Source organism: Carcharodon carcharias, chromosome 23 (genome assembly GCF_017639515.1).
Source record: "Carcharodon carcharias isolate sCarCar2 chromosome 23, sCarCar2.pri, whole genome shotgun sequence".
Taxonomy (NCBI): domain Eukaryota; kingdom Metazoa; phylum Chordata; class Chondrichthyes; order Lamniformes; family Lamnidae; genus Carcharodon; species Carcharodon carcharias.
The window spans coordinates 9945840-9963379 of record NC_054489.1 but is presented as its reverse complement, the minus strand read 5'-3'; the positions used below and the strand labels follow the sequence as shown (position 1 = coordinate 9963379).

Here is a 17540-nt window from a genome sequence, read left to right as displayed (position 1 = left end):
GAGGTGTTAGGTTGCTGCCTGCCCTCTCTTGTGGAGGTGAAAGATCCCATGGCATTATTTCGAAATTTTCAGGAGAAATCGCCTTAGGGTCCTGGTCAGCAGCATTATAACAGATTATCTGGTCATTATCGCATGGCTATTTCTGGAACTTAACTGTTTGTACTCTCCTTCATCAGGACATTCGTTAGCTATAAAATCTCTGGGACATCCTGAGGATGAGAAATATGAATGATTTTTTTTAAATGAAGGTATTTGAATAAAAAGGAATAGAGAAAGCAAAAACGGGCACGGGGAAGGAAACCTTTTTCTCAAAAAGCCACCATTTGTGAGTATAATTCCTGCAGACTAGAGGTGTTATTTTTCACAGTGCAATTAAAATGACACTCTTTGTTAAGTTTATTGCAGGGATGTTAGCTGCTTTCATTCTCCCACCTTCTGCAACATGGATTGAATTCAGTAAACCATATTCTGTTACAGCACAAACTAATCAGTAAGGGCTAAGTGATCTATGGGAGGTTAAATATCTGAGCACTTTAAAAATAATACATTTGGAAGGGTTTTGTAGCTCAAATGGACATGCACCTGATATCAAAAACTCAATTCCAACATCCCAGCTTTAAAGCCACCCTGTGTTTATTCTGCAGTACGACTGATTGCTGTTAAATCGGATTTAAAGTAAATGTTTTTTAGAGCGGTTGCTTTTATAGCATGGGGGGGGGGAATAATTAAATACCCGTGAGAGGAAAAAAATGGCAGGTTCGAAGAGACTTGTGTCCGATTAATGAATTATTCAGTAGTTAAGATTGACAGGTGGGTTTGTGAATCGGATTGAAGCTTGCTAACCTGGCTGAGAAATGGATGAGAACCGGGCTAGCTGGCTGGCATCAGGTGTAATCTCCCCCTCCCTCTCTCCCTCCATCCCTCTCTCTCTCGCTCTCTCTGCCCCACTTTGTCTTGCTAGTGTTATGATGAGAGTCTGACAGAGTGTGGCGTGCTCTCGAAGCTCGGCACAGTTCTTAAACAAACACAGCGAGAGGCAGGCGAAAAATAATCTGTAAAAAAAAAGGCAGCCACAAAGGGGGAGGAATAAAAATAACAACGAGATACTCCCAACATCAGCTCGGAAAGTCTCCAAGAAATCCCTTCATCTGTTTCTCATGGACTTCGAACGTAAAACTCTGAAATAGGTGGATCTGAGCATGGCCCTCACTCAGCTGCGAGAGGACTACTGCTTTCAAAGCACTCCCAACCGGGGTGGCAGCAATATGGGACTTAGCACTTTCTTACTCCTGTACTTGCCTTCAGTACTTGCTAACCTGGCAACCGTGGAGCCGACAGGTAAGAAACAATCAGATTCCCCCTCTCCCCTCCCCCTTAATCAATTTCTCTCTCTTTCCATTATTATTCCCTCACCCATTGCAAAATGCAAATTGCTTATTTTTTTTTAAATAAGCAACCTGCAAACACCCAGGGGAACATGCTGCTTAAGGCGACAGAGCACGCTTCCCCGTCTTATTTTGAAATGTGTCTTTGTTTTTTTTTGTTGTTGCAAAGATGCTCTGCAGCGGAATTCGTCTCCAGTCTTATTAGCTCGCCCTTAATATGTGTGTGTGTCTCCTTTCATTCTGCATTGAAGCGCCGACCCGCCAGTATCCCAATCCGCTGGCCACACACGTATCCGAAAAGTTGCTGTAAATATTAAAAGGAGCACTCACTGTCGGAATGAGAAGCAATCTCCAGCAAGCTCTGCTCTCTCTATTTAGCCTAAAGGCTGCACAAGTGCGAGATGCTGTTTATTGTAACCGCGGCGTGGTTGGCAAGTAGCCGGGAGAAGGTGATTTTATGTTTTTGGAGAGGGGAGGGGGTGTGTGGTTTGGAGGGGAACAGTACTTTAACAATATTGAAATTTAATATAGTTTTAAAGCTGCCTTTGACCCGCTACTGCAATAGCTGAAACTGGATCTCGCCTGCGTTCTGGGAGGTCAGGCGAGGATATCGGCTCCGGGCGATATTGTCTGCTAAATTCTGAGCAGGCAGGTAAACCCATCCTGTGTTTCTCCACAAACCCCCATTTATCTGTACATACCCCACCCCAACATCTCTTCCCCCACCACCCCCCCGCCCCGCGTCATCTGACCCAGGACTATTTTCAAGATATATATATCGCGTGAAAAATGCAAGGTTGAATGGCACTGCACATGTTAGCATGTCAGGCAGCGCCCTTGCAAACGACAGATTCTGTGCTGGTATCTGAAGCAGCAGCGATGAGGGAGATTTAGAGTTTAGCCGGACAGCAATGCCTTGTGTTTCCTGCCTGATGGCTTCTTAATGTTAATGGGGTGCTCAACCAAGTTTTATCCCTAGCCGCAGCTACTGTCTGCCTGTGCCTCAAACCATCATCAGCTTTTTTTGGGAGCCCAGGCTGATTTTATTTGGACCAGGGATAGGAAGAACTTGCATTTCTACAGCGCCGCTCACATCCTCAGAACGCGCCCAAGGGTGCTTAATTTGCAGCCAGTAAAGTACATTTGAAGTAAAAGCAAAATACTGCAGATGCTGTAAGTCTGAAATAAAAACAGGAAACGCCAGAAATATTCAGCAGGTAAGGCAGCATGAAGAGAAGAGAAAGAGTTAATGTCAGTAATCTCTCGTCAGCACTTTTGAAGGGTGGTTTTTGTTAATGTAGGAAACACAACAGCAAGGTCCCATGAGCAGTATTGTGATAATGATCAGATAACTGAGTCTTTAGGTGTTGGCTAAGGGATAAATATTGCACAGGAGACCTCCATTGCTTTGAAATGGTTTCCACCCAGCCCAGAGGGCAGATGGAGCTTCAGTTTCACACCTCATGCGAAAGGTGGCACCTCCAGCAATGCAGCGCTGCTGCACTACTGCACTGGAGTGTCAGCCTGGATTATATACTCAGGTTGCTCTTGAACCCACAAACTTCTGATACAGAGTAAAGGACAGAGGATGGTAAGTGGATAAAAACGTTCGCGGAGCTTTGGGGAAGAGCAGGCGAGTGGACCTAATTGGATAGTTTTTATCAAAGAGCTGGCACAGGCATGATGGGATGAATGGCTGGTTCCATGCTGTGTGATTTTATGTTCGTTAGAATTTTCCATTTCCTCGGCTACACTATTTGTGAATTCACAAATAGTCAATTTGTGCAGAGTTAGCCCAGTTCATAGATTAAAAATAGAGAAAATTGTGGATAAGAATTGCAAAGGAGAGGAATATTCAAAACCGCCGCAAAAAATACATTTCGGAAACTTCAAATTCGGGCGAACTGTTGACGTGTGCAGTTGTTTCCTCTGGTACAGGGGCACTCAATCTTCTTTCGCTGACAGACAGCTTTGATGTAATGCCCACTTTCAGTATCCTGTGCCACACACTGACAACTGAATGAAGTTCCATAGGGGAGGAGACATTAATGGTTCAGTTAATGATCCATGCTACCTAGTCTTAGCATGATACGTTGTGAAGAATGTTGTGTTTATTAATTACTTGTGGTGCTTAATTTGCTCTTCTTGTTTATAAACCCAAGGTTTTCCACTCTGCATTTCCTTGCAGTTGATTTCACCCAGTTTTGTGACCCTAGTTCAAGGAAAAAGGTATAAAACCTAACTACCAACAGGTTTAAGCATTCAGGTGGTTGTGAAGTGTGAAGACAAATGTACATCGTAAGAGGTACAGAGACCTAATTAAAACACAAGGTGAATCAAAGCTGGACGAAGATAAAGACTGGACATTAATAGATACAGTCACATTCAAATAGACCAAACCCATAGAAACCTGACGAAGTCCTTCTGAATGAGGATTGGTTTTGTTAAGCAGGAGTTGTTACGACTGTAAAACAGAAACCAAATAGCATTGACACTGGAACGCTGGGATGAAAACAGAAATTGCTGGAAAACACTCAGCAGGTCACACAGCATCTGTGGAGAGAGAAACAGCGTTAATGTTTTAGGCTGTTGACCTTGTGTCAGACCTTTTTGCTGCAATGTCTGATTTGATATGCAGAGGAGGCTTTTTCTTTGGTGCTCCATCCTTTTTGTGGCCTTTTTTATATTGCAGAATACTGTGGGGTCAGTATTTTCATAGCAACTGTTGCAGTTCAGGAGAAGGCCTGTAACTAACTTCTCAAAGCCATTCGACACAGGCATTCCAAAAAGGGCAGCTACAGACCAGTGGGTCCTACGGGCCTGTTCTATCCTGGCACGGCATAACTTCTGCACACTGTTCCATCCTTCCTCCCCTCCCTGACACCCACCGTCCCCGACACCCACCCTCCCCTCCTCTCCCTTCCCCCAATTCCCTCATGCAATCTCCTGGGAAAAGCAAAAACCCATGACCATTTTTGGAAAATAAAAGTCTGGATATTTCCTCTCCAAAGTGCAAAACCAACCGAAAAGGCTTTAGGAGACTGTGGCCATTTGTCCCCCATGTGCCATATACCTACATGCGAATATGTCTGCCATTCTCAGGAACTCACCCAGCTCAGTAATCACAGTCTCACTAGTTTCACCCACAACATGCGGAATGAAAAGAAAAAGTGTAAATTTTTGCCTCCAGGTGTATGTTAGAGCTCCTGATAGTGTGGATCTAACATCATTTGGAGATAGGTTCAGAGCATATTTACACCTTTAACAGTCATTATTAGAAATTTTGATTTTTGGTAAGTGTCTGTACACATGTATATTGTAATAACAAAGAAAGAAACTCTGCATTTCTATGATGTCTTTTGGAGCGTCCAAAAATGATTTACAGCCAGCCACATCAGGCTGACTACATTTTGGTGCATGGTCCCTTTAAGAAATCTATCATTCTTTGGAAAGGGAGTCAAAGTTTACTAAAGAAAATTGTGTGTGTCATGGATTAGCGCCTGGTTAGCAGTGTCATGGATTAGCACCTGGTTAGCAGTGTCATGAATTAGCACCTGGTTAGCAGTGCATTACATGCATTTTATTATTTAAACACTAATACAGTATTAACTGAGATTTTTAAGACCGAAAACAGATTGCAGACGTCAGGACTGACCTCAGTCAGGCCTTTCTACAGCTCCCATGAGATTTGGCAGCAACATCACAGCTAATATCCTCCTGGAATCTATCTTTTGTTTTGCAAGCTAGCTGAATAATGATTTATGTTGTTTAGGATCTATTTGTTGTGGACAGGGTGAGAATTATTTTGGTAGTTGAATGAGGTCATTTGAGATTGCAGACACTGAGAGAATCATACCCAGCCTATCTCCCTCAGTGAAAGCAATGTAAACCCTGAATGTGTCTTCAAAAATAGCTTTGCCTTGGATTGTTGTCATTTCCCTGTTCTCTGTCTCTGTTTTACTACATATCCCATTTTCTACCCTATTGGCCTTTCTTCTGGCTAGTGTCAGTTGTGGCTCAGGTTCTGAGTCAAAGGGTTGTGGGTTCAAGTTGCACTCCAGAGGCTTGAACACAAAAATCTCAATGTGTAGGTACTTCAGTATTACTCTGTTGGAGGTGCTGTTGTTTGGCTGAGACACTAAACCTTTCAGGTGGACTTAAAAGATCCCATGGCAATATACTGAAGAAGAGCAGGGGAGTTATCTTGGGTGTCCTGCCCAATATTTTCCCCTCAACCAACACTCAAAAGCAGAACTAGGGGTCATTGTTTAAAAAGAAGGAGTCACCCATTTAAAACTGAGATGAGGCAAAAATTTTCTCTCAGAGGGTCATGAGTCTTTGGAACTGTCTTCCTGAAAAGGCAGTGGGAACAGAGTCTTTGAATATTTTTAAGCAGAGGTGGATAAATTCTTGGTAAGCAAGGGGGTGATAAGTTATCGGGGTAGGGTGGGGGGAATGCAGATTTGAGGTTACTATCAGGTCAGCCATGATCTTATTAAAATGGTGGAGCAGGCTCGAGGGGCTGAGCAGCCGACTCCTGCTCCTTGCTCATATATTACCTGGTCAGCTTTGCATTGCTGTTATTGTGAGGTTGCTGAGTGAAAATTGGCTGCTACAGTGACTACATTCAGAGACAACCACATGTTCTTAATGTCTCGAGTCACCCGGTAGATGCCAGACCTGGCACTCCCAAATAGTTGACCAGCTGCTAGAGAAGGCACACTGCCCACCCTGACATTACTGAGCAGACTCCCCTGATGCCACCAGTGCCACATGTCTGAACCCAACCCAGTCAAAAGTGCTTCAGAGGCTGTAAAGTGCTTTGAGACATCCTTGTAATTAAGCACTGGATAAATGCAATCCTTTCTTCTTACTGGGGTATTGTCAGCCCTCTTGTAACTCATTCATTCTTTGTTTATGAGCTGATAGCAGGCTATTCAACCCAGGAGGGGCCCACAGTTGTGATTGGCCCTATTTCAACTCAGCTGGCGGGGATTCTGACAGGGCATCACTGCAGAGGATTCAGGAAATGGGAACTCTGCCTGGGCCGATGTTTCCACTCCATTTGCTGGATGTAGTAGAGGCCAACTGGCCTCATTATTTTTGATGGATGAGAGAAAAGACAGCTTGATGTTCCAATGCCGTATTCCACGTTATAGTTCCTGTAATTCGTTCTTTGCTCACTGTGCTGTCACAGGGCTGGTTTCTCTGTGGACCTTTAAAAATGGCCGGCAGGACTCGGATGCAGAAGTCCTGCTCTCATTTGTGGGAGATCCATGTCTTGCTGACAGGGATAAGGGAACAGGGTGTGAATCACACAGTCGGAAATCTGAACTTAGCAGGGCCATTTAAACTTAGTCTTGAGTTCAAATAGACCCCATTTTGACTGTTACAAGGGCTTCAGGTTAAGCCTGAAGTGTGGGAGTCACGAATTGATGGAGTAGTAAAAAAATGATCTTGAAGGGTGGGTAAGGTCTGATAAAGTGTCCTGATCTGAAACTTATTTAAGTACTCCACTCCTTAAACATAAAAAAGGTTTAAGCAGTCGGTGAGAATTTTTTAAAAATCCCTCTGCTGGACTGCTTTAATTGACAGACCATTTGGTGTAGGTTAGAAAGAAACATTGCCATCTGTTTGTGCAGTTTCAGTAGAGATCTTCATTGACATTTCCCAAGACTATAATTATGTCATTATAGATGCTTGGCTGAGTTTCAGGGCTACAAATATCTTAGCAAGAATTTCCGAGTTCATAATTAGATTGACAGTGTAAGGAGGCTATTAAGGGGTTAGCTGTCTTTGATGTGGGGTTTGAGTGGAAGTTTGTTTGTTTTTATAAGAGATTAACCATTTGAGGAGATTTAAAAGCTTTGAATATGTTTCATGAATGGAAGTTTTCTTCCAATAGTAAGTGCTGTATTAGATTTTTAGAAGCTTTATCATCTCCACATGGCTCCTGAGGTCTGCCTGTGGTGGATACAGGGTGAGTGGCTATGAAGGTGGCACGGGGCGTATGAGGGGGCATGGCCGGTGAGTGGGGGAGTGAGGGTGAGGGCTAGAGGGCCTAAAATTCATTAAAACAACTGGGAAAAAGGCCCAGTGAACCAAGATGGGCCTTCTAACCAGCCCATCTTGGTATTCACCTGCCATCATGGCTACCTAGCATCTGCCACTGGGGTCGATCCTAGCTCTAGCTCCCTGAAGCGAAAATTGTGTCTGACTGGGCCCTTTAAACTGAGGCGAGTCTGCCGAGTCGGGAAATTTCCGAACTCGAGCTACCCGTCTCAGTATCGAAAAGCCGGCCCACAATGACTCTAAGTCCTAACCCTTACATGAACTTAATGGCCACTTAAGGCCCTCACCCCCCCACCGTAAAATTCTGCCCTATGTCTCGGAATAAAAGCAGAATTATTCCTCCAGTAAAATGCAGTAAGTGGAGGATAGTTACATACAAATAGTGTGCGTAAAATCAATCCTCAGCCACTTATGGCAGTCCAGCTCCCGGGCGTGACCGATGCGGGGAGCCATTACTCAATCATCTCCAATTTGGCCAGGAACAGTGATATCACAATACACAGCCAAGAGCAGGATCAGTATTCTCCTGAATTCTCTGCATACACTAATTGACTCCCATCCCCTATGCTTTCGTTGTTATTTTAACATTGCATTTATTCTCTTTCCTTGAGTTCAGTTTCTTTATACTCAAACCTGATCCTCTTATTCTTTTCTCGTCGGAATAGAAGCTTTCAGATATCCAAGCTTTATGACTGTTAATCCCCTGTAGTTAGTGCAGCTTTGATTGGCAAAAGCTCCAACTCTTATCAGGCATATCTTGGGAATTAGTGATGATGAAGGGTTGTGCATGGGTGTAATCCTGAATTCTCCCAGAGGAAAAACAACTATTACTGTCTAATAAGAAGTACTACAACTGGGAGAGTGTTCAGCCCCACTTCAAACTCAATGGGCCCAGTTCATTCAAAAGAACGACTTGAATTTTTATAGCACCTTTCATGACGACAGGACATCCCAATGCAATTTACAACCAATAATGTACTTCTGAAATCTAGTTGCTGTTGTAATGTAACACCTTTATTTCAGGCTGCAAAGCCCAATAAACCCGTGACTTTCTCCTAACTCAACCTCTGACACTAGGGCAAAGCCTTGTGACTCTTTCGCTCTGCTTCAAATGTGTTGCTTGTGTCCCAGTGACCAGAATGGTAGGTGGTCCTTGGCCTGCGGTCTGACCAGCACACTGGATAGTTCTGATCATGATTTCCTTCGACACTAGACAAGCTGGTCATAGTTGCAGTGCCTTTATATATAAAATAATTCACTGTTGAGTGGGTAGATATAGGCTTTCCAGGGCACTAATGCTGGTTTATACTTTTTTCAATTTGGAACAAAGTGTTTCAAGCACCAGGCTTGTGTTCTTGTCTGCAGCTACCTATGCATTAGGTTTGTCATTCTGTTAATGGAACTTGTAGTGTAAGGACTGTCATACTGTGTGGGTGATTTCTATTAGACTTCTTCACTATATAGAAAATTAGATTATTAATGAGTTTTCCGAGCAATTCTTATTCCTCTCCATTCTTTTTCTTGATGATTGTTGGGTTAGAATGGCAACTATTTGAGATCAGCAAGTTCCCAGTTTGATTCAAGCTGTATGTGGAGTTAGCTACTATCAATTGAGATGACAAAAGGAGCTACAGTTGACCTCAGTGCCTCTGAGCTGGCAATTTGGAGAGTGTTGGGGAGGGGAAGAGAACAAAGGCCTAATGGGCAAAGACAGGAGGCAGCTCATGGCCCATAGAATTGGCACTCACAGTAAAAAATCATATTGAGGAATGGTCACTTGGCCAGAAGGACAATGTAGAGGGTCTACATTCCAGCATGAGCAAGAACATTCAAGAGAAGAGGAGAACATTTGGCAGATAACAAGGAAAGTAACAAACTGCAAAATTCACGTTCTTAATTTGGGCTCAGGTTCCCAAATAAAACATATTCAAAATTACACCTGAACAGGTTATAATTGTGATTGGAGACAATTTGGAAGGGCTCTTTGCTAATGGGATGATGCCAGGAACTAGAGAATATACTGTCTTTAGAGTCAAGATCTTCATTGAGAATGGTCCTTTTGTTTAAGTTTATTCTTGGGATGTGGGCATTACTGGCAAGGCCTGCATTTGTTACCCATCACTAATTGCCCCAAAACTGAGTGGCTTATCAGGCCATTTCAGAGGGAAGTTAAGAGTCAGCCTTTGGGTCTGGAGTCACATGTCGACCAGAGCAGGTAAAGATGGCAGATTTCCTTCCCTAAAGTGAACCAGATGATTTTAATGACAATCAATTATAGTTTCATAAAAGCAAAAAACTGCAGATGCTGGAAATCCAAAACAAAAATAAAAATACCTGGAAAACTCAGCTGACTTAGATAACAATGATAGTTTCATGGTCACTGAAACCAGCTTTCAATTGCAGACTTTTTACTAATTGAATTTAAATTCAGACTAATGCTCTAGGGACTTGGGTTCAATGCTACCATGGCAGCTGATGGAATTTAAATTCAATTAATAAATCTGGAATTAAAAGCTAGTCTAATGGTGACCGTAAAACCATTGTCAATTGTTGTAACAACATCTGGTTCCCTAATGTCCTTTATGGAAGGAAATCTGCCATCCTTACCTGGTCTGGCCTACATGCGGCACAAGACCCACAGCAATGTGGCTGACTCTTAATTGCTCTCTGGAATGTATCAAGTTGTATCAAACCACTATGAAGCCTAAAAGGAATGAAACTGGTTGGACCACCCAGCATCGACTTAGGCATCGGAAACAACAGCCCAGCACTGTTGTCCCTGCAAAGTCCACTTCAGTAATATCTGGGGGATTGTGCCAAAATTGGGAGAGCTGTCTCACAGACTAGTCAAGCAACAACCTGACATAGTATACTCATGGAAGCATACCTTACAGACAATGTCCCAGACACCACCATCAACATTCCTGGGTATGTCCTGTCCAACTGACAGGACAGATCCACCATACGTGGCGGCACAGTGGTATACAGTTGGGAGGGGGTTGTCCTGGGAGTCCATAAGACCATAAGATCATGAGATGTGGGAGCAGAAGTAGGCCATTTGACCCATTGACTCTGCTCCGCCATTCAATGAGATCATGGCTGATCTGATAATTCCCAGCTCCATTTTCCTGCCTTTTCCCCATCACCCTTGGTTCTCTGACTGATTAAAAATCTATCCATCTCAGTCTTGAATATACTTAACGACCCAGCCTCTACAGCGCTCTGTGATAAAGAATTCCACAGATTCACCACCCTCTGAGACAAGAAATAACATCTTCATCTCTGTCTTAAATGGACAACCCCTTATTCTAGTCCTGGTCTCTCCCACAAGGGGAAACAATCTCTCAGCATCTACCCTGTCAAGCCCCCTAAGAACCTTACATGTTTCAATAAGGTCGCCTCTCATTCTTCTAAACTCCAATGAGTACAGGCCCAACCTACTCAACCTCTCCTCATAAGAAAATTCCTCCAAACCCAGGATCAACCTAGTAAACCTTCTCTGGACTGCCTCCAATGCCAATATCTCTTTTTTTAGATAAGGGAACCAAAACTGTTCAGAGTATTCTAGGTGTGGTCTAACTAGTGCCTTGTATAGTTTTAGCAAGACTTCCCTATTTTTATACTCCATTCCCTTTGAAATAAAGGCCAACATTCCATATGCCTTCCCTACTACCTGCTAAACTTGTATGTTAGCTTTTTGTGATTCTTACACAAGGACCCTCAAATCCCTCTGTGCTGCAGCTTTCTGTAGTCTTTCTCCATTTAAATAATATTTAGCTCCTCTATTCTTCCTGCCGAAGTGCATAACCTCACATCGTCCCACATTATATACCATCTGCCAAGTTTTTGACCACTTAGTTAATCTGTTTATATCCCTCTGTAGACTCTTTGTGTCATCCTTATCACTTGCCTTCCCACCTATTTTTGTGTCATCTGCAAACTTGGCGATAGTACATTCACTTCCCTCATCCAAGTCATTAATGTATATTGTAAATAACTGTGGCCCCAGCATTGATCCCTGTGGCATTCCACAAGTTACAGGTTGCCATCCTGAAAATACCCCCTTATTCCAACTCTCTATCACCTATTAGTTAGCCAATCATCTATCCATGCAAATATACTACCCCTAACACCATGGGCTCTTATCTTATTAAGTAGCCTTATGTGCAGTACCTTATCAAATGCCTTTTGGAAATCCAAATATATTATATCTACTGGTTCCCCTTTATCTATCCTGCTCGTTACCTCCTCAAAGAATTCTAATAAATTTGTCAGGCATGACTTCCCCTTCTTGAAGCCATGCTAACTCTGCTTGATTAGATTATGCAGTTCTAATGATCTGCAATTATATCCTTTATAATAGACCCTCACATTTTCCAGTCAGCTTAACAACAGGCCTATAGTTACCTGTTTTATGTCTCCCCCCCTTTTTGAATAAGGATGTTACATTGGCCATTCTCCAATCCTCTGGGACTTCTCCAGGATCTAGTCTTGGAAGATTACTATCAGTGCATCCACAATCTCTGTAGCTATTTCCTTTAATATCCTAGGATGCAACCCATCAGGTCCAGGGGACTTATTGGCCTTTAACCCCATTAGTTTCGCAAGTACTTTTTCTCTAGTGATAGTTATTGTATTTATTTCCTCACCCCTCTTTTGCCCTTTGATTATTTCGTATTTTTTGGAATGCTATTAATGTCTTCTACTGTGAAGACTGATGCAAAGTATTTATTGAACTCCTCTGCCATTTCCTGGTTCCCCTTTATTGTTTCCCCAGCTCATTCTCTAAGGGGCCAATGTTCACTTTGGCCTCTCTCTTCCTTTTTATATATTTAAAGAAGCTCTTACTGTCCGCTTTTATATTACTTGCTAGTTTACCCTCAAAGTTTGTTTTATCTCTCTTTTTGGTCATCTTTTGTTGGTGTTTAAAACTTACCCAATCCCCTGGCTTACCACCAATCTTTGCCATATTTTATGTTCTTTCTTTCAATTTGATGTTATCCTTAACTTCCTTGGTTAATCATGGTTGGCTTATCTCCTTCCTAGAATTCTTCTTCCTCACTGGGATATATCATTGTTGTGAGTCATGAAATATTTTCTTAAACGTCTGCCATTGTTCATCAACCGTCTTTTCTGCTAAACGCCTTTCCAAGTTCACTCCAGCCAACTCTGCCCTTATTCCTTTGTAATTACCCTTATTTAAGTTTAACACAGTTGTTTCTGACCCAAGTTTCTTACTCTCAAACTGAATGCTCAATTCTACCATGTTATGGTCACTGTTTTCTCGGGAATCTTTTACTCTGAGATCATTTATTAAACCTGTCTCATTGCACTTTATAAGATCCAAAATAACCTGATCCCTGTTTGGATCCATAGCATATTGTTCTAGGAAACTGTCCCGAATACACTCTATGAATTCTTGCTCGTGGCTACCTCTGCCAATTTGATTTTCCCAGTCTACATGAAGATTAAAGTCACCCATGATTAATATATTGCCTTGTTTACATGCCCTCATTATCTCCTGATTTATTCTCTGTCCTACAGTGTATCTACTGTTAGGGGGCCTATAGACTACTCCCACCAGTGTCTTCTTCCCCTTGTTATTTCTTACCTCCACCCATCTTCCGATCCAAGAGCATTTCTTGCTATCATACTTTTTCCATCTCGTACTAACAAAGCTACCCCACCACCCTTTCTTTCCTGCCTGTCCTGAATATTTAGTTCCCAGCTTTGATCTTCTTGTAGCCAAGCTTTGATCTTCTCTGTAATGGCTATAAGATCATACCCATTAGCCTCTATTTGTGCTGTTAATTTATTTATTTTGTTCCAAATACTACATGCATTTAAGTAAAGAGCTATTAATTTTGCCTTTTTACCATTTTTCCCTCTTTGACCCTATTTGCTGTTGTCCCTTCCTGTCACACTTTGGGTATCATTACCTAAGTAGCTGCCTTGCAATGCTGCCATATCCTTTTGCTTTGTAAGGCTACGCATCCCCTCTCCACAACCCTTCCCCACTCTGTTTAGTTTAAAGCCCTCTACAGCCCTAGTTATTTGATCCACCAGAACACTGGTCCCAGCATGGTTCAAGTGAAGCTCGTCCACCAGAACAGCTCTCTCCTACCCCAGTACTGATGCCAGTGCCCCATGAACTGAAATGCATTCCTCCCAGACCAATCTTTGAACCACGCATTTAACTCCTTGACTTTATTTACTCTATGCCAGTTTGCTCGTGGCTCAGGTAGCAATCCCAAGGTTATTACCTTGGAGGTTCTGCTTTTTAATTTAGCTGCTAACTGTTCAAATTCTTTCAGCAGAACCTCCTTTCTAGTCCTATCAATATTGTTGGTACCAACGTAGACAACGACAACTGGATCGCTTCCCTCCCACTCCAAGTTCCTCTCCAGCCCTGAAGAGATGTCCTTAACCCTGGCACCGGGGAGGCAAGACAGCCTTCGGGACTCATGCTCATGGCTGCAGAGAACAGTATCTATCCCCCAATTATACTGTCCCCTACCACTACTACGTTCATATTGCCTCTCCCCACTTGAATGGCTCCCTGTACCATGGTGTCATGATCTGTTCATTCATTCTCCCTGCAATCCTCACTCTCGTCCACACAGCTTGCAAGACCCTCATAACTGTTGGAGAATTGCAGGGGCTGAGGCTCCTCGAACACTATCCTCTGGAACCCCATACCTGCCTCACACCCTCCTGTACCTGCTCACAGACCAAATTTAAATTACCTAATCTGGTGGGTGTCACTGCCTCCTGGAACAAAGTGTCCAGCTAACTTTCTCCCTCCCTGATGTGGCACAATGTCTGCAGCTCGGACTGTAGCTCCTCAACTTAGATATGAAGTTCCTCGAGTTGCAAACACTTACTACAGATGTGTTCACTCTGGGTCAACTTGGTGTCCAGCAGATCCCACATGCTGCAGCAGCAACACTTCACCCATCCTGCCATCACTATCGTATTTTATTTATTTTATTAATTAATTACTCTAGTATCCCTGCTCTTTACACTTTATTGTAATTAATTCTTTTTACTCCAGTATCCATCTGATACTAAACAAGCTATTTTTAAGAAAAAGAGACAAAAAGAGATTAGCGGCCTAAATCTAATTTACATACTTTTACTTTAAAGACTAAATGAAAATGACACGTGGTGACGAAGGGCGGGCATCCCGATGTCACCGCATCATTTAGATTTCAGTTCAGCGGGTGCGCAGCCGATTCAGCTGCACGCCCGCCGAACTGTCAAAGGCCTATTAAGGCTGTTTAAATAGTTATTGAAACAATTACCAGGGCAGGCAAATAGCCCAGGCGACCTTCGCATTTTGAATTGAGCTTCATCCACGGGCGGGATGAGGTTTCATGAAGACATTAATTAAATAACATTTTTTATCACAATTTATGAACATGTTCCAGCTCATGTGACACTGTCATATGAGGGGACATGTCTTAAAATATTTCCTTATCTTTCTTTAAATTTTTAAACCTTAAACTAATTTTCTTGGGGCACCCCCGTGCCTCAGGGAGATTTCTGCGCTCTTTCGCCCGCATGCACAAAAGAGTGCGGGCCCCGACTCGGGGAATCCCCCTCCCCCGCCTGCACAGGGAGCGCACGGCGCTTCCGGGCGCATGTCATGCTGGGTGGGCCTTAAAATGATGGCACAGCCCCGATCGGTGGCACCAATCGGGTTCGCACCTGTCCTCGCCTCGCACAACAACCACCCCCCCCCCCCCCCCACCCCACCCCACCCCACCCCACCAACCCCTGCCAAACAGGGGGAAATTTCTGCCCATGATATCAAGAAAAATGACTGAAGGCATTGGATACTGCAAAGGTTATGAACCCTGACAACATTCCATCAATAGTTCAGAAGACTTGTGCTCCAGAACTAGCTAAGCCACAAGCCAAACAATTCCAGTACAGCTACAACACTGGCATGCTTGGCCTAAATAGCCAAGTGGTTATGGTACTGGGTTTGTAACCCTAAGATCAAGAGTTCAAATCTCACAATGGCAAACTATGAAACAATGTAACTTCATCTGAAACAAATGGAAACGGGTTTATACTCGAAAGAGTTACAACACTGGCATCTACCTGGTAATGTGGAAAATTGTCCAGTTATGTCATGTCCACAAAAAACAGGCAAATCCACCATGGCCAATGACTGCCCCTTTAGTCTACTCTTGATCATCAGCAAAGTGATGGAAGTTGTCGTTGATGGTGCTATCAAGCAGCACTCACTCAGCAATAATCTGCTCACTGAGGCTCAGTTCAGGTTCCACCAGGGCCACTCAGCTTCTGACCTCATTACAACTTTGATCCAAACATGGACAAAAGAGTGGAACTTCACGGGTGAGAGTGACTGCCCTTGACGTCAAAGCAGCATTTGACTGAGTGTGGCATTAAGGAGCCCTTGCAAAATGGAGGTCATTGGGAATCAGGGGGAAAACTCTCCACTGGTTGGCGCCATACCTAGCACAAAGGAAGATGGTTGTGGTTGTTGGAGGTCAGTCTACTCAGTTCCAGGACATCACTGCAGGAGTTCCTCAGTGTAGTGTCCTAGACCCAACCATCTTCAACTGCTTCATCAATGACCTTCCCTCCATCATAAGCTCAGAAGTGGAGATGATCGTGAATGGTTGCACAATGTTCAGCACCATTCGCAACTCCTCAAATACTGAAGCAGTCCATGTCTCTATGCAGCAAGATATGGACAACTTTCAGCTTTGGCTGATGTTTGCCAAGTAACATTTACACCACACAAGTGCCAGGCAATGACCATCTCCAGTAAGACAGAAGCTAAGTATCTCCCCTTGACATTCAATGGTATGATCGCTGAAACCCCCTCAATCAACATCCAGGTGGTTACCAGTGACCAGATCCTGAACTAGACCAGCCAAATACTGTGGCTACAAGAGCAGGTCAGAGGCTGGGAATTCCATGGAGATTAACTCACCTCCTGACTCCCCAAAGCCTGTCCACTATCTGCAAGGCACAAGTCAGGCGTTTGATTAAATACTCTCCACTTGCCTGGATGAGTGCAGCTCCAACAACACTCGAAGTTCAACACCATCCAGGACAAAGCAGCCCAATTGATTGGAACCCCATCCAGCACTGTAAACACTCCCTGCCTCAAAAGCGATGCACAGAGGCACTAGTATGTACCATTTACACGGTGCACTGCAGAAACTCACCAAGGCTTCTTCAACAGAACCTACCAAACCCACAACCTCTACCACCTAAAAGCCAAGATGTATGGGAGAACCATCACCCCCAAGTTTCCTTCCAAGTTACACACTATCCTGGGCTGAATATCATAGGGGCAGATGGATCGCTGTACCTGTCCTATGCCAGCCTGCACCACAGCCATTGCAGCCATAACATGCTGAGGGCGTGCTCGATAAGGACGATGTGGGACTTTTGCCCTTCATAAGTGAGGAAGTCCCGCCCATGGGAGCTGCTGGTGAATTTGATTGGGTGATTGTTGCTCCATCTGCTTAAACATAGAAAAAAGCTAAGGGAGTTTTGCTAAAAAAGTGGAATGCAGCACTTTTAAAATGATACACAACGTTAAAAGGTAACATAAAAGAAACCTAACTCCTTTAAAGTCCATTTGGCAGAAGAACAATAGTGAAGCCGTTACGACAATCCAACAGCTTCGTGGTCACTTTTTACAGAGAGGAACTTCTATCAACTGAGCCCATTTGACATAAAGAAAGGAAACTGAAGACAAAGAGCATTGGAACTGAGACCCCCCTCTTGCTTTTGTAATAACAGAATCATTTCTGCTCTGATGCCCAAGGCAGCGTGCCTCGTTGTTTGGGTTTATCGGACCAAGAAAGCAGCTCAGTGAAGCACTTGGTTTAAAGCTAGCAACGTAACAAAAATATTTAATCCTCTATTAAACACTCGCATGAAAAAGAATAAAAGAATTAACCTTTGCGCAGTAATGATCCTTTCTCAATTACGTTTTTATGATGCCCCGATTTCCTTGAGGAATTTCAGTGGGAACTGGGTGAAGGTTGAAAAGAAATTGCATTGTTGTCAGCCTTCATGGTCTGTGTGTGA

At 43.4% G+C, this 17540-nt stretch overlaps 1 protein-coding gene across 1 annotated transcript in view; it reads left to right on the top strand.

The window, feature by feature from the left end:
- Nucleotides 1-1014: 1014 nt before the first annotated feature.
- LOC121269078 (plexin domain-containing protein 1-like) overlaps nucleotides 1015-17540 on the top strand; it is a 268532-nt gene continuing 252006 nt past the window's right edge. The window contains exon 1 of the mRNA XM_041173524.1: nucleotides 1015-1338. Coding sequence (XP_041029458.1) covers nucleotides 1200-1338 — 139 coding nt within the window. The 5' untranslated portion in view covers nucleotides 1015-1199. The remainder of the gene's footprint in view (nucleotides 1339-17540) is intronic.